The 23,407-nt window shown below is 42.6% G+C and overlaps 1 protein-coding gene across 4 annotated transcripts in view; it reads right to left on the bottom strand.

Moving 5' to 3' along the window:
- The window catches only part of ZMYND8 (zinc finger MYND-type containing 8), a 417,579-nt gene that overhangs the window by 229,182 nt on the left and 164,990 nt on the right, over positions 1–23,407 (bottom strand). For 2 of the 4 annotated variants that reach the window (XM_086932601.1, XM_086932599.1), the window contains 5 exons: positions 22,773–22,991; positions 19,925–20,005; positions 18,050–18,163; positions 14,141–14,233; positions 4,319–4,406 (listed from right to left, as the gene is read on the bottom strand). In XM_086932601.1, coding sequence (XP_086788727.1) covers positions 4,319–4,406; positions 14,141–14,233; positions 18,050–18,163; positions 19,925–20,005; positions 22,773–22,991 — 595 coding nt within the window. The remainder of the gene's footprint in view (positions 1–4,318; positions 4,407–14,140; positions 14,234–18,049; positions 18,164–19,924; positions 20,006–22,772; positions 22,992–23,407) is intronic. The other 2 variants (XM_086932602.1, XM_086932600.1) reach the window with 1 other exon arrangement.

Genomic DNA, 23,407 nt, shown 5'->3' on the forward strand with positions numbered 1-23,407 from the left:
TATCACCACGTTAGTGATGATGTCATCACGCTGATCACAAATCCAAGAAGTCATCAACAAACTATGGCTTTCATTCTATTTCCCCAGTCTGCTGCACCCTGCCACTGCCTGAGCCTAAACCTCCCATCGGAAAATTGTAGTTGGCCTGGGGGCTGGCTCATGACGGAGTTGAGGCAAGGAAGCTGCAAGAGCGCATTTGGAACTTGGGAGTGAGGGCTCTTGAGGAAGAATAAATTTAAGTAAGTGTGGACTTTCCACTTGTTGCGTAGCCAGATTAGCATATTCGGCAGCCCTGCATTGCTGCTATCCTCAACATGCTTGATGCGGCTGCGGCCCAACACAACTTTTGTGCACCATGGTGTCACCTGTAGAATCTGTGCGCTGCACCCCAGCATGGTAATTGCTGAGCGTGAGTGAGTTCAGTAGGCACCACAGCCATACTGACCGGCATTGGCAGAATTACTGCTGGGGACAATGCCTGTGCTGTAGCAGGCAGGGTCACAGCAAGCTTAGCAGTGGATGCCGATGCCCCCGCCATCCCTGGACCTACTAATTACAGGCAGCACTAGCAGTGACAAGACCTGCTGTGCTCGAGCAGCTGCATGTTCCGCAATAGACCCAGTCATACCACACTGATTAATATATGCAAAGGAATATGCTACTTACCAGTATGCATCTGTTCTTGGCATGTAGGGCTGCTGACATTCATATCTGGTACAAAAGGGCGTGGTGATGGACGGAGCATCTGAATCAATCAAACACTCACACCCAGTCAAAAGATCTGGGTTTAATCCATCACCGTTCTTTAGCCCACTCTGCCACCCCAGTTCAGACATGGCTATATGCAAATCAGTCTGACCCTTTGCCTCATGGGAACAGTCCAGCCCGAACTGCCAAGCCCTGTCTTCCCTGGACCGGAAACAAGCTTCCAAAGACCGGTTTCTGGCATACCAGCCGTCTTCAGCCTTCAGATGCTTTGTCCATCACCACCCCCTTTTGTACCGCTTTTGGCCGCCATAAGTGTGGCAAAGTATGCTCAGACGTGAGTCCCTTGCTCTCTTTGCCACTGGATTCAAGCAAGCCGGGCTGAAGACGGTTCAGTCGGTTCAGACGCCGGCTAAGGAGTATCGACGGTTAGAGCGGTGCTTCACTCTACTCCTGAGCCACTGCCAGGTGGGGTGAGGTCTTCACATCTTACAGACTATGTGAACAACACTAGCTGTAAGCTTAAGACAAGACTCTTCACTTGGAGACTGCAGGTGACTTTTGTACTTGTCTGTCTTGTACTGTTTCTTAGTTGTCACTTATTATTTATTTCACACTTTGCAGTAGCATTTGTTTGTAATGTGGTCCTGAAGAAAGCAAGGACAACTATGTCCATACATTGTTGAAACATGTCGACCTGGTTCCATCTGTAGACAGCGCATTTCTCAAACTGTCTTTAACAAATTTTTAATCTTGGTCAAGCGAGCATCATCCGAATAAAGTTTGTTCTGTGCTCCCTTATCCAATTTTATAATACACTTTTCTATGTTTACTTTTTCACGTTTATTGCACTGCACTCCCCAGTCACACCACGCCTCACCACTCATCAGTCTTATAGAGTGGGAGACCATACTATTGTTGGTGCAGCGGAGGAGACCCATTAACCACCTGGTCTCCTTACGTCTGTGTAAACACATACTTGCATGGATGGTCTTCACAAATCCCAAATGATGAAGGGCGGTTCCGAGTGGTGACTGATGGGTATCTCTGACCATCTATCGAGTTGTCAGTGTATACCACGCTTTTGTCTAGTCAGTTTAAGGGTTTTTCTTGTTGTTGGTCTGTTCCCTGCCCATTGTAAACTCACTTCTTTCTTAGACCCTATGGTACTTCTTTGTTTTTGTTCTGTATTGGGGACTGTCTCCAGAGACTGGTCTTTAAATATTCCCCCGGGTCCTACCTCACCGTAGTGTTTTTGTTGTGTAGCCAACAGAGCCACATGTCATTGAACCGAGTTTCTGGCAGAATACATACATTTACAAGTATCAAACCATGAGACAGCCACTGACCCTTACTTTCTACATCTATAGGATTACTTCAATTACCACTATTAAATGATCATGTACATTCTTGTGCACCTGAGATACAAATCATGACTTTACAAGCCGGGCATGCTTTTTTGTTTTTTATTACATTACTGCCAAATGTTTTACATTCATAGAATTACCTTTTGGGTTGTTAACCAAGTTTTTTTGTAGGGTTATAAGATGGCCATTTTACATATAATTAGCTCTTGTTATAGCCCATCTCTTTTTCGGTCTATCCACTCAATATGCTTAAGGCAATGTTCATTATGTCCCAATTCAGAACAGCTTTAGATTCTCATTTATCACACAACTGTAGCTGCTATCCAGTGCGAGTTTGAACTTCCAATATACTGACAGACCTTTCGGAGCCTTGGATTTGTATTACTCTTACTATATGTTTTCCTTAATGTAATCTCCAGAGACAAATTCTTACAAATTCTTTAAACATTCACTTAATTTATAAAAAATGTACGGGCAGAGTTTAGGTAAATTACGGACTGAGACATAATTCACTGTGTTGTTGTAATTAATTTTTATATTTTTCCTTTGGAGATTCTCATATCTCCAAGTCAAATCTACAAATTTCAGGATTTCTTCCATAATGGTCATAGAATAAAAAAATAAGAAACCATATTATGCTGCTCCTCTTATTGGTTACACACCATAACAGCAAACTAGGCCATTGAATGTGATACTTTGTGTAACATATTCAACATTTCTTATGTTAATTTAATTTATCATGCGCACACATCATCCTGAGAGGGGTATCTCTCGGCACAAACAGGCTGCGGATAATGGACTTGTAAAGTTACAAATAGGAACAGCGCTGTTTTCAGTAATTTCTTAAATTTGGCATAGTCAGTGCACATGTGAACATGCAATGGCAGCTCATATAAAGCCTGCAATCATTGATAAAATAACTTTCAATAACAGAAATTTCAATCTTACTTTTTCACACCTTGCTGTGTGAATGATTAGCCAATTATGTGGTACACACTGCTAAGATATGTAAGATAGGTTCTTTTTGGACGAATTAAACTGCTGATGGATTTAGAATTTCAGATGAACTCTCATACAGGGATGTTTCTATTTCTGCACCTCCATCAAACTATCAAGAGGGTCACCTCATTACCACCCCAATTGTGTAACAATTCCTTAATCCACTACCTTGTGGAAAAGCTACTTCACTTAAGGTGCCATCCTCCATTGCCCTGGTCCCTACAACCAGGCTAAGACTGAAAGGCACTTGCAGACAGAAGTTTATTTGGAATCTGGACAGTCTGGATCTCTGCAGAAGGGCATCACCTGCCACTTCGAGTTAAGTAACAAATGTCAGGTCTCCACTGCCACTGATCCCCACATCACCCATCTTCGGAGGTCTACTGACACATGCCACAGTTGCCAGATAGCTGGGAAATGAATGCTCCCACCAGGTACTCAATCTGCCAGTGGGGGCCCCCAACTGTGGCCTCACTTCTACAACTGGTTTGTGCTCGCCATCACTATGCAGGCTTCCAGGTGGTGTCTTAGGAGTCTAAGGAATAGGATGAGAAGCTAAGCTCAGAAAACCTGCGGTCACCCTCCAACTAGTGTGTCACATCCCTTAAATCAAGCAAAGTCCATGTTCCAACTGCCCCCAACATCTAAACTATTCATAAACATTTTCAGGTCAAAATGCACTTCACAATCATTCAAGTAAGGAGAATAGAGGCATAGGACACAGTATTTTTCACACAAAAAGTCACTTCATTGTACATGGGACTGATAAGTGCTGACTGGTAAAGCTGGGCAGCCTACCTACGAATACAATTTTGAGTACTCTCATATGGGTGCACATGAACAAGAAAATTAAATCAGATGAAAATAAAAGCATTACGTAAGGAAATGCAAGGCTTTTCCTACTGTGTATGATTCCAATTCCTAACTGATCAAATGTAATGGGTGTCATCCTTCATTTCTTTTCTGTTTTTGAGCATGTGTTTCAATGGAAATGTCAAATGACAAAGCTTTCAAGAAAACTAGCCACAAAACATACTAAGCATGGAACGGAGACATTAGATCTATAAATCACAAAGAAACAAGCATGTGGGGGGGGCTGAAGTTTATTGTACGATACGATAAAGCTGAAAGTTTGATACCATCTTTGCATCTTCTGCCAGAATTAATTAGAGAGATATATCTTGAGCAAACATATTTTTAGTCCCATTATTTTCTCCATGCCCATTGACTCAATGCAGCAAACTTACCACCATTATATATAATGCAGTTGTGCAAGATCCATTTGACATCAGCAAGGAAAGCTTCAGTACAACCATACATTTTCTTTTTTACATTCTGATGAGAGAAAATATATCAAACCGTAAGAAAACAAGGAACATGTCTCTACCTCAAATCACATCTAGTGTATTAAGTGCCTATTCGGCTACAGTGCCATCTCAAGATTTAACAATGTGACCACCTAACTAACCTCTCCTCACTCCGTCGAGTACCATCATTTTCTTTGCCAACCTATTCCCTTCCTACTACCTGAACACTCTACACTATTTTTGAGTTTGCTTGTAACCCGTTATTTCTGCTTGCTATGCTCCAACAGCAATAACACTTACCTTCTGCACCTCAACCCATGCTAAGGAACCTGCTAAGTTGCAAAAGTTTAAGTTACTTACCTAATGTAACACTCTTTCTGTGGGACTCTATCTCACCACAGATTCCCCTGCTTTAGAATCATGTTACGCCACACAGGCTTCATGCAGCTCCAAAAATGGCACAATGGAGCTGCATATTAGCACCTCACCTGCGTGTTGACATCAATTTTTTTATTTGTGCATCTCCCAATATGGGTTCAGATCCCCGCTCCTTACATTCATCATCCTTAAGACTCCATACGTTGGTGACAGGCCACTAGAAAATCATGTACCCTCCAGGAATTACAACTTTCAAACCATTCCAAGACTGCAGGAAGCAGATTTCATTCATGGACCCTCACAAAGTGTGCCTTTGGTGCCTTGGCTCCTGTCAAAACTCTAAGGTGTATAACATGTGTGCCCTTATACACTAAAAGGTGATCCAGAACAGGGAGGCTAAGCTTTACACTGCCAAACATAAGGAGTTTCAGACAAAACTTGGGCCTCACTCAAAGTCCTGGGCCCGTGTTTCTCCATTTTATGTGAATGTCCCACTGCTGAGGTGTAGTATCTGCAGATGCCCTTGATTGAGAGAAAAACAAAAGTTTTCATAGAAATCCTTCAACCGAGTTCAATGTTGCTGGTGCCCTTGCAACTATTTAAGGATGTCTTGACCGATAGATTGATAGATACTTAGTCCAATCCTCGCCTTGCCCTCCTGTCAGCCGTCCTATAACTTGGTGGCATAGGCTGGCACCAGGTGATCTGGATTTCCTAACTAAGATCCCTAGACTGGAAGCCCTGCTGGTGAATAACTGCATATCCAGACTGGCATCTGGTGATATTCTAATCTGAGGCTAAAAGTATCTGCCAGAAAGAATAGTGAGCAATATATGATATTTGACAAACAGAAAGGATAAATTACATTATTTTTAACTTATTATCCTGGGTATTCGGTGTGAATTCATAAACAGTAGAATGCCCTCCACTCACCTGTACGATCTCAGGACAGATTTGTGTGGTACATATTTCAGCTCAATCTAGCACGTAATACCCACAGGAGGTAGAATGCCTTCTCTTGTATTTTTAATAAGAGTTAATTAGGCCAACTCAGTCCTACCAAAATACATTTTAATGAAAATACCACTGCACAGATTTATTCTATACTGGCAAAACGACAATGGACACAAACATCTATGGATTGGAGTGCACATTCCCAGCATACCCCAAACCTCATTCCAACCCAAACTTCTTCAGTTAATAGCAGCCCACTACTACGAAGTGACAAACAGTATGGTAGAGAAGCTCAGCCTAGAAGTAGTGACTGGTAGTTAAGATGTCCATCATTTCTGACCGAGGCACCGCAGGCAGGATCAGTTAAATCCAATGGTACTATTGGATCCAGAGCTTTAGGAGTCTACAATGAATAGGTTTTTCAATATCCAATTACTTCAACTGGTGAGAAGGAATACACAACCCTCACTTCAGCCCTCATATCGCAAAATATATTCCCAGCCGTCATTGTATGGTGTCTCTGAACCAAGAGGGGACATAATGAGGCAGATTCCACCTAATCAGCAAAGCCTAAGAAAGAGTAAAAACTTCCATGCTCTAACCAAAAAGCTGCACCAGACGCCTGAGGAACGATGTAGGATGCCTGTTTATCTGTTTTACAAGTGGCATTATGACGGCGCACTCCTTGAATCCATGGAGCATTTTATATCAAATGGTCCTTTGGAAAAGAAGGATTTTTATGCCGGTAAGGAATACCTCAGTTCATGAATAAAAAAGTGTAATCACTCTGTAAGGAGACCTTTACAGCTATGTCTTACATCTAAAACTCATCAGAATCTACACTTCCAACTCATACCTATGGCATGAGCCTGAATCTTTTAGTACTGTTCCAATCGTCCTTCCTGGACACCGTGTATTACCATGTACTCTAAACCAGAAACAAACTAGAGAAAAGCTCATTACTGGTTTCTCCTCTCCAAGTTGTGATTGGAACAGACAATCTAGTTCGGACTGTCTTCCTTTCAATGACAAGCATCAGAAATGTTTAAAGCGGACAGACAGTAAATTAGTACTAATCGCAGAATTGCAAACGCTATGAATGACTGTAGGAAGCTAGCTCTGTATATGGTATGCCACTAGGTGGTTATACCGTGCACAGAGTACAGAGATTATTACCCCTAAGTGTACAGGGTTCAATGTAAACCCAAAGTGCTCTATTAGTCGTAGTGTGGGTGAAAAGGCTTAGGCCCAACACAGAGGAGTGAAAGACATTGAACAATAAGGGACACAAAACTCAACAAGCATTAAAAATGCAATAGGTCTCGCCTTTGATTTAATGAAAGCCATTTTGTTAGAAGGTGGTTCTGACACTAGGGGCTGCCCGGATGTTTTGCTTTTTGAGCACCTAAGTGTTGAGCTTTTACTGTGGGGGAGCCTCTTAATCTGGGACTCACCCACAGTGAACTCCTAATGAAGGAAACTGCATGGAGATTTTACTGGTGTCCCCCTGGCTTGACTAGGCCACTGCACAGCAGCTGGAGTATGGGGCACCGGGCTGGTTACATGCAGACACATGGGTACATGCGTGTGCACACGTGTAGGGGCTGCGCAGGGGAGATTCCTAGCGTGCGCAGTCCAGGAGCGGGTACAAATTGAATGGTGTGGCAGGACTTATGCAGAATTGGGTGGTGACATGGAATAGGCTTTATACACTGGAAAGAAACTTGCCAGGGAAAGTCAGTGTGTTTTACTGTGTTTTCACTTCATTATTCCCCTATGGGGATGTGGGGCCCATGGCTAAAATGACTTCCACAAGGCCTACAGATACTAGACACGCACTAAAGTCCATTGTAGTGTAGGTGAAAATAAGTATTCTGCAGAGTCCAGAGCCATATTTGTACTTCTTTTGGGTCGTCCAGAAATGTCGGTCAGGGTTGTGTGTCACCAAGGCAGGGTTACCTATTTTAAATGCTGGTTGAAGTACTGGGGTGGGTCGCCACTGGGATGGTGCCAGTGAGCAGGGCCCTTGCTCCAGGTTATGATCCACTAACTGCATTGGGGGCAAGATGATGTGCATATATGGGAGTGGTGGTACTAGACCCCTGCCCCCCTTGCGGGAGGGGTGGAGATGTTATGCAAAGTCACAAAGTAATTCCAAAAGCTTATGTATATTTGTAAATTTGGTGCATAGTATTGAGTAGTGTGTGTGTTTAATAAATGTACTCTTACTTTTATAAAGCAAAGTACAGACTGGAAAATCAAATATTAAGTGTTATTTCTGCGCACTTGCAAATGGCGATTACTAGCCCACACCACCTCCCTTGACTAAGCTTCAGACTGCTCTGCAACACGAGCCTCTGAGAGTCAGGCGCTACAATTAGGTGTTTGGTTCCCAGTGAAGGACAAATGTAGTCATGTTATTTGTGCAGGCCTCACAGATGCTGCCTCGTTTTCCAACATATTTGCTTTGCTAAGCAAATGGCTTTAACTTAATAAAAGGCGAGACCTATTGCATTTTTAATGCTTGCTTCTTCTCCAGGAACCAATCACAAATCTAGCATTCCATGCCAGACTACTAACTATTAAATCATCTAAAAGTTTGATTCGTGAACCATTAAAGCCAACCTTAAAATAAAGAAAAACACAGCAGGCGAAGTCCAAGGCTGAGAATAGAAAACTGGACCCTTGCACAAATGTTGTTTCGGGTAATTTGCCCTACTAGGGGCATATCATTGTGCGACAAAATGTGCTGTGTTGCCCTATGTGAATATGAAATACCACATTAGTCTTAAAGTGCATAAAAAAAGAGGGCATTCTCTATCTGCATGGTATTGAGCCCCTACACAAGTTACCCCAAAGCCAATGTTTATGCTAGGACAGTGGGAGCCCAAGCAAAGAGGGCCTAGGGGGAGAAGCTGAACCAGCACCACCAGGGTGGTGACACACATTGAACGCCTGTCCTTCAGGGCATCCACTGCGTGCAGAGATGGTCACCAATAATGCCCTGGATCCCCAACAGTGGTTGGAGTCAAAGGCCCCTTAAAATGTAAAAGAATAAAAATCCATGCACAGACACAAAGTGTGGCAGGAGCCATAATGTTAGTATATGCTAACGGGAAAGCTGCTCCCAGGCCAGCCCTGAAGCCACCCATCCCCCCACAATGACGGGAGGAGTTTGAGACATACCCTCAATTAAGGAGGCTTAATGGAACCATGCAAGAATCATCGGGGATCAGGTGCACAAAGACAGGAAGCATGAGATTCTCCCTGTGGATCTCGGTGAGGCCAAGGTGGCTGTAAGCTTGTCGTGTTCAGCGCCTGGAGGCCCTCATGGGTGAATGTCTGCGCTTTATAAATGTTTGATTGATTGATTGATTGTTGTGGTGGCCTTGCACATACACCCAAGGATGCCTTAAAACCAGCACAGCTTGCCCCAGTCCCCATCACTAAAAGATCTCTTCAGCACTTTAAACATCAAGAAAATTAGTTATAAAATCATTGCGACACATGCAAAGTGCACTTTGTGCTTTCAAATCAATCTACAGGCGCGAAATGTGATTTTCAGCAAATAAACCCTTGTCATGAATAATGTGTTTGTCTCAAGAACGGTGAAAATCAGTTCTATTTCTTCAAACTATAAAATATATTAATTCATTGTGTCAGAAGATTAGACTCTTATTTCACATTTGAAAAGGGCGCAGAATCCATGCGTTCCTGCGTTACAACAAAAACCGCAAAACCCGCGATAATCCCTGGTGCACTTGCTGTCCATCCTGCTCGGTGAGCAAAATCAGCAACATAAGATGCAAAGACATCTCCCAGGGTTTTGCACAAGTGCAGATTTTCTCTACCATGGTCCCTGGTGAATGAATCATGGGTTAGGGGGTCGCAGATTCCAATCCTACTAAGATAGCTCAGTGGGCTCCGGCACTCTGCGCATCTTCCATTTCGCAGGCTGTGACATGAGTAAGATAGCGGCCCGCGAGTTAATGCAACTGCTGCAGAGGGTTCTACGTACTCTGCAGGTGACAAAGGTTAATTCAAGTGTGGTAGCTCAGGGGTTAAGGAACCTGCGGGCAGAGTAAAGAAAGTGCGTGCACGCATGAGACCCAAAGTTTTCAGTCCCCGTAGGAGAGCACAGTATGTTAATGCGCGTGCTGCAGAGATGTGTCTGTAAGTGAGAGCAGATGGCTTGGACGTTGCGTCACCGTCTCAGCCTTTCATTCTTTATTTTCTGGAGGTTGAAAATAGTGCTTTGTATCATGGGTATCCATTTAAGCCACATGGAATGTGTTTCTAATTTACATGTCCTAGGAAGACATCTGACGAAATGTGGAAATGTGTATGTTGACTGCCTACGCTTTACCTTCCTCTGCAATGCTTTCTTTATAATGCATAGTAAGTGAGGTCTGCGCCATATTAATGTATGTTACACCCATCATTTACTGCCACTCTGAAGTTTTGTTCACCGCGTGCTGGGCTTCTTTTAGAGATGCCCATACGCCTTAATAACTACAAATGCAGCGCTTCGATGCTGCGAGGCGAATGTAAGAACTACACATAAAACATAAATTACACCTCAAAGTCAGATAAAAATAGGACGGGGCAGCGGCGTAGGTCTCTGGTCTCTAAATGAAAGCACCGAAGGGTGCTTCGCTGGAGAGGTGCCAAAGAGATCAGAGCGAGCGCAGAGCTTTTATTTATGTTTAATGTGTATGAACAAATTCATTTCCACGCCTGGCCACGTGCGCAGACTCAAGGGTGATGGATAGCTCCGCGGTGCGCCGCTGCGCATTGATGCGCTAGAGCGGAGGGCTATAATGGGATCGTCTTGGACGCTAATGCTGGCGCCTTAATAATTCCATGATCGCAGCCATGGGTGCACGTGGTGGATGAGAGTTCATCATGCGTGCCTGGCTGCCTCCGCGAGCGCCTAATTCTGAGTAAAGGCGCCTGAAGGCGGGGTCCGGGGCAAGCAGATGAGCTGCATGGTGCTATTGAAAAATGCCGGAAGATGTTAGTATTTTAAAAAAGCGACAGCTCGGTGGGTTTATCAACATTCTGCAGAAATGTGTGTCACGCCACACGCCTTTCGTTCAAACCCACATATCGCGATTGCCGACCAGAAAGTCGTAGGAGCAGGGAAGAAAAAGCAGGTGGAAGTTTATATGTCTGTTCTACTTGGTTCTCCGATGGGGAGAAAAAAACACTCTGTGAAACAAAAATGTCCTCTGCACTGCACTTCCTCCCCGAAAGACGGTGGTTACCTGCTACAGAGAACGAGGCAAAAGGGGAACAAAGATGTCGACAAACAGGGCAATTGTGTGTAAAACTTGTTTTAAAAAAATCGAAGACTGCCGTGCTCGTAGAAAAGCCAATATCTGAATTAGACTACTTTGCCCAAGGCACCAACATGTGTAATAATCAGTTTCAATGCCACAAAGTGCCATTAAAAACAAGCGCGGCCCGTCATGGGACTGACATAAGATGTGCACGTGGGGACTGCCTTTACTGGCGGCGAAATAACGTGTGTCCGTCTCACGTCGCAAGTAAAGGGGCCAATCCCGCGCGTGCACATCTTCTGTCTCGTTTGTCTCCGGGGGTGCACGCTGGAATCGTATTGATTCCAAAAGGCCTCTGCATGGTAGAGCAGCGCATGCGCTGCTTTCACCAGGCTGAGATCTAAAAAGGAGACCCACACCCATTTCATAAAAATAAGATTCAATAAAGATTTATTTGAAGACCAAGATCTTCACAAAAAGATGAGCACGTTTTTCAGGAAAAATACTTTAGTCTTTCAAAAGTCAACACTAAGTGCAATTTTTTAACAGATCAATGTTATCTTACGGAGGAAAACAAAGTGGTTTTATGGATAAGAACCCAACTTACAGTTCCAGTCTTCGGGGGTTACGGTCAGCAAAGGTCAAGGTTCAGGTAAACACAAAGTATGAGCCACAAGCGGCGACCGGGTGCAGTGGTCAAAATTAGAGTTGGGCCCAATGTGTTTCAATGAAGACTAGGACCACTTGGAAACACACTGCTTGCAGGTAGGTAAGATCGGTTGCAGGGGCCAACCTTTGGGAATTAGAGCAAGCACAGGGAGGGCCACAGAGCAGGACCAAACACACCCCACCAGCGGCACGGGGTGGCAGGCGTGCAAATACAGTGTTGGGAACCCAATGCTTTTCAATGCAGAACTTAGAGGTGGAGTTGGCAGAGGTCGGCACACTTCCTATTCTCCTAAGTGGGGTGTGTGGGGGGGTGTAAACCAGGGGCTGCCATCTGCTACTAGCAGCAGAGGCTGGGAGTCGCATTACAAAGGCGGCAGGCATTTGAAGCTTCCCTCTTGAGCACTGTGTCTTTCCTGATGTGCATTGTTTCTGGTCCCAGAGAGCAGAGGCTCTCAGACCTAGGGGTCCAGAAACATATCTGGTGGTGGCAGACGGCCTACAGCCAGTTTGTGACCTCACCAGGATTGGTAGGTTCTTCAGGTGGCCCCTCCAAGATGTCCTCTGGGTACATAGTTTAATAAATCCCACAATGGTATCAATGTGGGTTTATAGAGGGAGTAGTTTGATAACAAATCCTCCTGGATTCAGAGCAGCTATCATGATGCAGGGGGCCTCGAGTGTTGTGTTTCCAGCCCATGTACTCTCAATGGCTTCACTGACACTTACCTTATCGAAAAATGGACTGAAATATTGCAGGGGCCTACCTGCACATGCAGATATGCCCACACCTGTGGTATGGTGCACCATGATTTAGGGCTGTAAGGCCTGCTCGAGGGGGGACTTACCTATACCTTAGGCAGTGCTTGTTGGCATGGCACATAGGCAGAGTGACATGTCGACTGTCGTTTTGTCTGTACCAGGCCTTGCCTGTTGCAGTGGACGTCTGCATGGCCAAAGTGAGGGATTCCTAGGGGACCCTCTTCAGTCCCAATGCCCTAGGTACCCAGGTACTATTTACTAGGGAATTACATGGGGCCTAAAGTGCCAATCCTGGAACAGATTTAGGGAAATAGCACAGGTACTGTGAACCTGGACAGCAAGGACCCAGTACTCTACAAAGTTGCATCAAAAGCCATGTAAAAATGGGGAAGGGGCAATGCAACAGAACCCCACTTCCTCACAATGACTGAATTGTATCCAAAGGCTTTGGGAGGCAATGAAATAAAGTATGTCAAAATATACAATATAACAATACATTAATACAAAGTTAATTACATCAAGAGGTTGTAGAAGTGGACTGGGACAAAACTTTGGGTCTTGGTTGGAATGGACAGATAAGACGTAACAAGGTATCTGAAAAAGGGCAAGCACAAACTTTAGGCTCAGCAACAGCGGTCTCCCTGAACTTTAAACGTCAGTGTCATGCATGAAAGTTACTAGTACACAGTAGATGATGGGATTCTGTTGCCAAAGCATAGGCAGAGGATCCACTCATGGTAGAGTAAACAGAGACACATGATTGATCTCTTCTTTGGTTGGCTACTGACATCTCCCAGTCACATAAGCTATTGCACTTCAGTCCCTGAATAATGGCGACAGGAACTAAGGAAGGTGCTTTAAAAATGGTCTTATATTGAGACTAAGATGGGCTGACTTTCTATTAATAACTTTACATCATACAGAAACATGGTATTGATACACTTCAGCTCACTGGCATTTTACACTCAGTTATCAGGGAATTATTTCCACAAAACCTCTTGGTGAAGTCCTGAGAAAAGCACTGAACATAGCAAGTGACAGATAAAAGGGAGTATTTGGGTGTAAAGGAACAATTAAGTGGCTTTTGATCACAAACTGTGAAATGTAGAAACTTAAAAAATTAAGACTAAAAATAAAACATTTAAAGTGGGCACGTTTAGTATGACTGTGATTGAAACAGTGTGAACACACACCTCTGAAGACAAAGCTATCTTGGCACCTAGACAGAAATGTATTGAAAAACATGTGCATGAAGCTCAAACACTAAAACCTATAAACACAACTGTGAAGGACCCTTGTCCAAAAGATTTTAAAAAAGCAACCTTAAAGTGGGAAAAACTATCACGAAACTAGGCAACAAGATTGATTATCAGACAAACTCCACTAGTATGCTTTTAAATCTCTTACTGAAATTATGGTTTTAAGTATTTAAAGTCTCTCTCTCTATCCCCAGGACTCAAAACTTTATGCATGCAACAAATTTTCCTAAATCACCTAAACACGGACATCAGATGCTATACATCAAACGCTATAATAAATATTATTAAGCTTACCAAACAAAGCTGAGCTCAATAGCTCACCATTGCTGACTCATAATTTATTATCATGGAGATTGCATTTATATTGCAGGTTTTTTGTGGAGCCGAACATCAGAAATACACTTCTACTTATTACAAGGGAATGTTTCATGACAGTAATTCTATTTGTGCCAGAGACTAACCTTTTCTAATGTACTAAGGTCCATTGCATGAAAAATATATTCTGCGTAATCCGGATGCTGATCCAATGAAACTGGCTTCTGAAAAGGTTCTGTCTGTAAAGAAAAAGTAAATCAAATGTTAACTGAACATATCCCTATTCCTCTTTTGTTATCTTCTGCCGTTCTTGAACACAGTTTTCTTCAGAAAGAATTGTAGGTAAGGAAACAACTGTCATTTAGTATTAAATGTGTATACAAAAGTACATTATCTGCTGATAAAGTTCAAGGAATACCCTCCAGATCCATTAACAGTCATCCTTTTTTTTCTCCAGTTCTTTCTAACCCTACTTTGGCACATCCAGAGGACTTGAAGGAAAAGTTGATATTACTGCATCAAATGACACTCAATTTTGATCATCTTATCATCAAATTTCTGGGTTAGCCCCAATAGGATGAAATCATGTGATCTGGAAGGTACACGATGTGTCCGATCAGATGCTTACATTATTCATCTGAGTGATCAGCTCGATATTAGGCATGTATTGTTTTGGAGAGTATCTCATGCTCAAAGTATTAACACAAACAATTGAGAGCATCACTGGTCATGACCATGATCCATGCTCAGTGAGCTACAGATCAGGCACATGAATTTTAGTACTACTGGGTTTATAATTTACCAATATGAATAACTCCTTGTTAACAGATGAGAATTTTGGAAAAAACGAAAACTTTCCACAGGAGAGGGAATCTCTGTTTGAATTACATGCAGATCAGCCAGGGGTGTCATGTTGATGTAGTACTTACCTTTCAAGCCCTGCAGAAATATTTTTTTTCTCACCTTTAGCAAAAAAAAACTGCTGCACAAAATAACACCAAACTTGGCATCAGTGACGTAGCTAGACCTACTGCCACCCAAGGTGGACCCTAAGTTTGCCAGCCGGTGCAGGTAAGAGTGGGGGGAGGAGAGAGAGAAGGGGGTAAAAGGGTGTGGGGGGGGAGGGGTGTCGGCCAACAGATGGCTTGTTCGGGGGAGGGGGAGGGGGGAATGGGCAGCCGACAGATTGCTTGTTCGGGGGTGGGTATCTGGCAGCCGAGGAACAACTTGTTCTCGGAGGGTGGAAGGATGTGGTAGTCGACTGATATGACTCGCACACCTCCACCCCTTCAAAAACAGTGCCCTACCACCCCCAGCTACACGACTGCCTGGCATAGAAGTAATACTATACTCACAATATACCCTTTTATAGTTTTTGCTTAAATCAAATAGATATTTGTGCTGCACATGGGGGCTGGCTTGGCTTTCATGGGCTAATCTTTGGTAGATTTGGACCTTTAAAATCATAACATTTTCTGTCAGCAGCAAAGGAAACAGAGAAATACATTTAGGAAAAAAAATACGAATTTGACTGGAACAAAGAGGCTTTTTCCAACCTGCCCTTTGTTACTTGTGTAATACGTGAATCCTGGTTCGATCTTAGATCTGACCAGGACCGACAAAAAAAGTGGCAACTTCCAGGAAGCAGAACAAGGGATCTCAATTATATGCATGTCCCTCATAGCACAATACAAATGTGCAAGGTGGCTGACTGAGAATTCCCCATTCCAGGGAAGATGATAGGTCATGAAGAAAGGGCCTGACCCAAAGATGAGAAAAAGAGAACAAAAACAGTTACAACACCAGGGAACAACAGGTCTCACCAATACATAAAGGCCACTACTGATCCCAAAAACCTCAGAAACCTGGGCAGATTCTTACTGGACAAGCACTGCTTATTTGAGAATCTGGGTAGAAATATTGGGTGCATGGCCTAGTCAGATGCCCCAACTTGCGCTGTGCATGGCCAAAGTGGATTCTGGTAACTCAGACTCTAGCTGAGGGCATGGCCTAAGCCATGATGAGGGCTACGTGCATTATTTGGCCATATACCCAACTTTGAATTGGCTCCACATAGCTGGAGACCATATGCAGTGTTTTCTAGGGGTATACTGTTGGGCATCAGGGAGAGTCTGGAGGTCCTGTCCTGCACCTCTATCCTACTACGAATGGCAAAATGTTGATTTACAATTTCTATGGTAGGGATCTGCTCCGCAGTGCCAAAAGCTGCGGCCTTTCTATACCTCCTTCGGCAAGGTACCAAAGTAAAGAAATTCACAGAAAATATGGTTTGTCATTAAAAACACAGCTTAACCAAATGGCTACAGTTTAAAGGAACATTATGGCTATAATATACCATCTATTATATAAATAACTTATCCTAGGCAACTAATATGTCCTGAGGGGATAGCAGGTACTGTGAAACATCAATTGTTGTAGCCAAACAACATAGAACATCTAATGTAGTGCACATCAAAATATTAACAGTAGAAAAAAGTGTTGTTCATGATTCATTTATTAAAAATACACAAAATATTTATTTAGATCGCTGACATAGTTAAAAAATCATACAATTCATTTCTCATGGATGTTACAAATTACAATATTATAAATGACAGTAGTTTCAGTTTATACACATATGTTAAAAAACAAATAAAAAGACCAAGCAAGTGGAGTTAATGGTATGTCTCTACGCGCGTCTCGGCGTATTCACGCCTTCTTCTGGAGAACCACTTGATATTTCCCAAATGATTGTGTTAGCAGATCAATCTGGGTCTAAGTTCTATCTCTGTAGGCAAATCTTTGGAAATAATGTTGTGTCCTTATGGATAGAAATCCGTGCCTTTAATTTATTTCTCTATATTCTTTGAGTCAACATGCGAGATGTGTTGATCTGTAGACTTTCGGCTTGTGGTGTTAGTTTCAAGAGATGCACACGTGGTTTGGATGATTATGTTTCATGTGCGATAATGCATCTGTAGTCAGCCAAAATTAGAAGGTAACGATTTACACTTGGCGATGCCTTGGGTTGAACCTTATGGTTTGATAGCTCTAGGTTCCCAATACAGGTAGATAGGGGCATAGATGACCTCCTATTCCTTGGTTTGATGTCTGATAGTGTCTGTTGTCGTGGCCTCAAATGGGGGTCTGTTGCGGTATAATATACCATCTACCAACAACTGAAAATCCGAACTTCTTGTGAGCCACACGACCAGAACTTTGAACCCATGTACTACAAATACACCTTCCACGTGCCATAGCTGACATCACAAATATTATAATCAATGAAGCGGTTATGGGACTGGAGCACTAAATGCAGGGTCTGACTGAAAGCCAGGCATTGTGCGAGGAAAGTACAAGGTATGGCAAAGAATGCAATTATTATAATCAAAGTAGAAGTACAGTCAACTGTGGGACAAGGAGCGTTCAACCAGTCCACATTTAATTTATTTAAAAGGGATTGTTTAGAGATTATGTGACATTAATGTAGGTGTGTAAAATTAATTATTTACATACAAGTTGTACATTCCGGTCACAATAACTCACTGACCAAATTTAAACATTATTTTATACTCTTGAATGCCAACAAAAATAGTATATGGTGCTGCTCGGACAAAAGAGTTGGGTAATATCACACTATTGCTTTCAAAGCAAAGCATGGATAGCAGTAGCATTGAGGTGTGAGGTAGGACAGCTTGACTAATAAGGCAAACAGAAATAGATCGCTGCATGCACTTTGATGATGCAACCTTCAAAAACTTACAACAACCTTGGAAGGGTACCACAATAACGTATTAGGGAATGCATTGAGGAAGAAAGCATCAAGTGAGAGAGCTACCAGTAAGCAAATGGCAGTAGAAAGAGGGCTCAAATTGGAGCCGCCACATAAAATTGAAGGGCAGAAATGAGAAACCTGGGTATGACCATAAGAATAGTTAGATGTGTAAATTTCTTGATTTACATACAAGTTATTTTCAAAACACTAAATAGAGGAGTTTGAAAAAAAACATAACCCGCAAAAATTCCCTGCACTCAAACAACATTTATAAACTTACCCCAGGCTGTTTCATTTTCTGTAGTGCAAACTTTAGCAAGTAAGAGAGCTGTTCAATCGTGAGCAGAGTCATTGCTTTACTTTGAGTCTCTATGCATTCTGCAACAGTAATTTTCTATATAAAAAAAAGAAAACTAATGAAATATAAAAATGACAAACAGTGAATTTCACTCATTGTAAAGCTATGCAGTGTTGTAAGAGATAGACAGAAACCGAAAAAAACAGACTACAAGACAGATTGAAAATGCTAACTGTAACATGCAATATACCATGAAAAATATGTAGGGATAACTGGTGCATGTTAGAGTGTGCACTCTTAAACATATTTCTGAATGAAAAATATGTTATTAATAAAATTCCAGAAATATCCAACACTTTGTAAAAAGGCAAAGTAAAAACTTGGGAACAACAAAAGAATTGCAATTTGTTCTTTAAACACTATATTTAGTGTCTCTGTACATGAAGTTATTTGTCTGCATTTCCCTCTAGTATAGCAATTTCCATTTCTGTAAGAAAAGCATGACTTCCAAAGTCTGCATTTTTATAAAACCATCTGTTTATTGAGAACATACATAGAATGTAGAACAGTAGTACCATGCAAGTTGTAAAGCAAACATTCCTCATGTTAAAGAAACCATTTCAGTGGCTGTTATATCCCGGTCAGGAATTCATGACTTTTAAAGTTATTATATTGATTTCCATCCTCGTAGACAACTTCTATGACTCCCAGACCATAAAAATGAGACACAAAGCTGGAGTGAGAGCGACTGATAAAGAATGGAATGCAAGTTCCTTCTGGATGCAAACCTCAAAGATGCTTTCCTTCTGGCTCCCAAGATGACATGTACAGGGCAGTAGTAGAGCTAGACAGGATCCAGAGTAGGTGGGGCATCTGAGAGCCTAGGCGTGGCTCCTACTTCAGGAGCCTAATCAGTGTGTGGAAGACAAGGGGAAGGCACCCAGCAGCAATTGCGATATTTCTGCTCCCTCTGCCCAGTTGTAATAAAGTTAGGTGAAGTCGGTAGTGGAAGAAAGTTGGAAAAACACCCATTCTGGTGAAACAGCAAAATCACGACGACACTGCTCAATTAATGTACAGCCATTGGTGGGAGTTCAGTTGAGAGGATGCGGAGAAATGCGCTATTAACAATTATCGAAAATAAGCTTGCAATATCAGTTATCATCAGGAAAAACTCCTGACAGTGATGGTCTACCAAAAGTTGTTATAGCGCTTTTCGGGGACAGATATCACAACATCTAGATGATATGTACCTGTTTGCCAAACAGAGGGACTTTTTACCCCTTAACATTCAGGAGGCCCTCAAGTACAGCTGCTAGAGTCCAACTGTGACCCACTAGATAGTTCCTTTTTTGGCTTGTGAAAAGGGTAATTACCTTTTGTAAAAATCTTTTAGCTGGATACTTGAACTATGTGTAGATTCCTCATCTTATGAATCCTCCTAAGCACTGGGCTGTATCTGTAAACTTGAATCAGCTCTTCCCCTGCATAACACAGACTATAGTAACATGCAGGTGGAACCTTGCTGACTCGACTAAGGCTCCTCCTCATTTGTGGCATCACAGAATCATGCAATGCATCACGCAGGGCAATCCAGAAAAACCTATTCCCTTTTGTACTACAGCCCCTAAAAGTAATCCATTAAGTATGCATTGAAAGGTTTACAATGTTACACTACATTGATCAATATTATCAGTCAAAACCGGTCTCCTGTTCTTATTCAAAAATATGTATTCATATCTATATATAAAGATTTTTTTCATTTTTAAGTATAACTGTGTAGACATAAAATTAAAACAATCATGGACCATCCTACATCAATCCACCAGTTCACAGAAACTGATCAGCAGAACTTACATTCTTAATATTATCACAGTATATAGGCAGGGCAATGACATCAGTTTCCTTCTTTTTTTCCCTGGCCCTCGTACGTGGAACCTGGAATAATGAAAAAAGCAGCTAGGAAGTGCAGAAAAGCAATCAAAAACAATGCTGCTATGCAGCAACCAAACCTGAGAGTCGTGAGGCAGGTGGACATGGTGAGGAATCTGAAAGTAGGCAAAATATCCACCAGAAAGTTTGCTACGGAAGATAATAACTTTCGTCTGATGGGTACTGTAGTGTTTAGATTCCTCGCCACATGAATCGATATAAGAGCAGCACTCCACAGAGACAGATCCGAGAAGCACTGACGACTAAATATTCGCCAGGACAGATTAGACATACTGCAAGTCCCACTCCTAAATAAAAATGCACTCGGTGCAAAAAGGCCAGAACACTTAACACAATGGCAAGAAAGCCACATGTTCTAAGAGTAGTACAGACAAGCCTCCAGGGTATGGGTCAGAAAGTGTAGCTCAGGAGACTCAGGGCACCACAACACAGTACAAACTACCATTACGAAGACCAGCAAGCAGAGTAAACGAAATTCCTTAGTAGAAGTGCCAACATGGAAAGGGCGAACTGTGTGAGGGTTCCTTGCAGTAAAGATACTGTCACATTCACCACCAAAGAGAAGCAAAACAGGCAACTAAAGAACCCAAGGGTCATATACCACTGGAGCTAAAGGTATACAAAGCTGGTAGGATGCAAGGCAAAAAAATGAACAGCATAAAAGCAAGAGTCATCCCTCGGCTGATATGTAGGTATACAGGATACAGACATACTTCTACTTCTATAAAACCAAGAGGGTCAATATAAGCAATCGGAGGGTCATCAAAGCACAGCCAGAAGCCCTAAACTGGAAAAGGTTGAGGGGTGTCTCAACATCCAGACACTCGGCTGCCCAAAAAAAGTGTGAACCAGGAGCCTGTGGACACAAAGAACACCTAACAAGTAAAAGGGTGGTCAAATGGTTAATAACCATAGGGCAGCCGAGGAGTTGATCTCCTACGAGTAGCATCCAAGAGAAGCCATCCTGGCAGTTTGCACACAGTCCAGAAGGGCTTCAAGAACCAAACCCAAAGGACTAAGAGATATCAGCAATAATGCAAAAGTCCAAGTCCAGCAATAACAAAAGACCCTGCAGGCATGGAAAGCCAATCAAAGACAAAAGCACCAAAACCAACTGTCTGCAGACTACAAAACAATGATTAACCACACACCCAGTCTACAATGTGCAGCCCCACCAAACACCAGTGTGAGAACAAGGGGTACAGGCAGGCTGGATATCCAAACACCAACATGTGCCACAGCCCAAGACAAACCTCACTACGTTGGAAACATGCATACAGAGTAATCACAGGGTTGAATGATCAGCAAGAGAAAATAACACTGACTGTAGCAACATGCAAGGAATACACCAGTCCCATCCACAAACAAAGTGCTCAGCAACAAAGTCTGTTCACTGTATCTGGTGGCATAACTATCATGTTTGTGATGGAGTATCCCATCAGCCAAACTTCAGTCCAGTTCACCTATTACAGCCCTGTGCCCGGACAGGGGACACACAGCTTGACTGTCCACTGCACAAGAGCAGTTCCAAACACCTACATGGTCATCTTCCCAAAATGGCCATCACAAATAAAGCAGACGACCAGTGTCATTTAGACACCAAAAGAAAAACCAAAGCACGGACAAAATGACTGTGCATAGCTTCCTCCAGAGGCCAAGGCCATCACTAACCAAAACCCCTGCAAAAAGGGACCAACATACGTGGCCATGCCATGGTCCTCGCTAAGATGGATGAAGTACAAACAGTAAGGACTTGTCTGGAGGGATGTTAATTAAAAGGCAATATAAATTTGCACAGGGGTGGCAATGCACAAGCAATATCAAAAAACTAGGAAGCCGTACCATTCGGAGGAACCCTTCAGGTATATCTAAAGGGTGCAACAAGGGCAGACTGGGATAGCTCACACTGCCCTTCTAGAATGTCCTACCAATTCACCTTTGGTGGCACACGACCCTTAAAAAAATCCTTTAAAAGTCTCCCAGCAGGAGAAAGGAAGGACTTCAACTGGTGACAGAATGCACAGATTCTGGGATATCTTTGCAAGGCACAAGGCAGATGGTAAGTTCAGTTACACAGAAATAGTCACCAGAGATTCTATAAGAAAAGAAAAATACAAAAGCCAGCATTCCTCACTGAAAACAAAGATGAATAGCTTAACTAATGTAGTATGAAATTTAATCAGAAAACAGCATCTCCCAAAACTTATTTTTCTTTAAAAACAGAATGGTTTGCCAGAGTTGATTGCACCCCATATCGTAAAGATGTCTTCTGACATATCTCCTCCCAGCAGTGAATAACAGTAAGACGTATGCCAACGAGTTCCTTAGTGTGTCCTGGATTCTAATGAAATCTGCTGTTCTGGATCATTAAGTACATGATCTGATTTGGTGGCAATTATGCAGTTTTGTTTCCCATCCTATTTCTAGGATTCTCTGCTTATAAGTGAAAAGACAATTCTTTGTTGTCAGAAAAATTCCTTCCTGAAATCCACGATACAAAAATGGATGAATACTTCTGTTTTAAGAAGTTTCCAGAGAAGGTAGTCATATTCTTTAATTACATTTTTAATAGAATTAAACACAAACCGAATCAAGACCTGTAAAGTTGCAATACAATATTTGTAATACAATAAATTAGGATATTACATTCCCACATTTATAATCTGGAATAGTGAAGTAACATAAAATTAAATTAAGGTGGTGAACAAATGCTTTATCAAAAATACTGTAGCTTCTTTTGTTTCAACCTTACCTCACATTCTGGGCAAAACCAGTCTCCCTCTGGTTCGGCGTTCAGTTTCAAACACTTTGCATGATAAACTCGTGGGCACAGCTCACAGCAAAGTACCTGGCCTTCACGATGGCAAACCCAGCAGTAGAAATCATTTCGTCCATCCTGCGGTATAGCATCCTCAGGATCTGATGTAAGAGGCTGCTTCATATAGTAGAATGGACCATGCCGTAGCTCTGTCTGAAATGTAAGAAAGAAAAACAAGTTTAGTTTCAAAAGACGGATCACATTTTTGAACAGTTTTAAAAGGCAATTAAAACATATGATGTGTATTCAAACATACAACACATTTTAATTTGAAAAACACTTTAAACCAAAAATTAAGACGGGGCGTGGCCAAGATGGCGGCGTGAGCAGACGTGCCTTGCCGAGCTCCCGCCGCCGGCCGCCGACTTGAGCATACTTCCAGCACTTGCCCGACCGAAAATGGCCCTGTGAGACCACCTGACGCCAGTGAAGCTGCGGCGGCGACCTTCTGTGTCCGGCAGCAGCCTGGTCCCCGCCGAGATTGACCGCGAGGGCGACGGCGCCTGAGGCCTAGCGCGCTCCTCGAGCCCGGAGCAAGGACGAGAGCGAGGCCGAGGTGGGTGGAGCCA

The sequence above is a fragment of the Lissotriton vulgaris genome, chromosome 7 (genome assembly GCF_964263255.1).
Source record: "Lissotriton vulgaris chromosome 7, aLisVul1.2, whole genome shotgun sequence".
In the NCBI taxonomy this organism is placed as follows: domain Eukaryota; kingdom Metazoa; phylum Chordata; class Amphibia; order Caudata; family Salamandridae; genus Lissotriton; species Lissotriton vulgaris.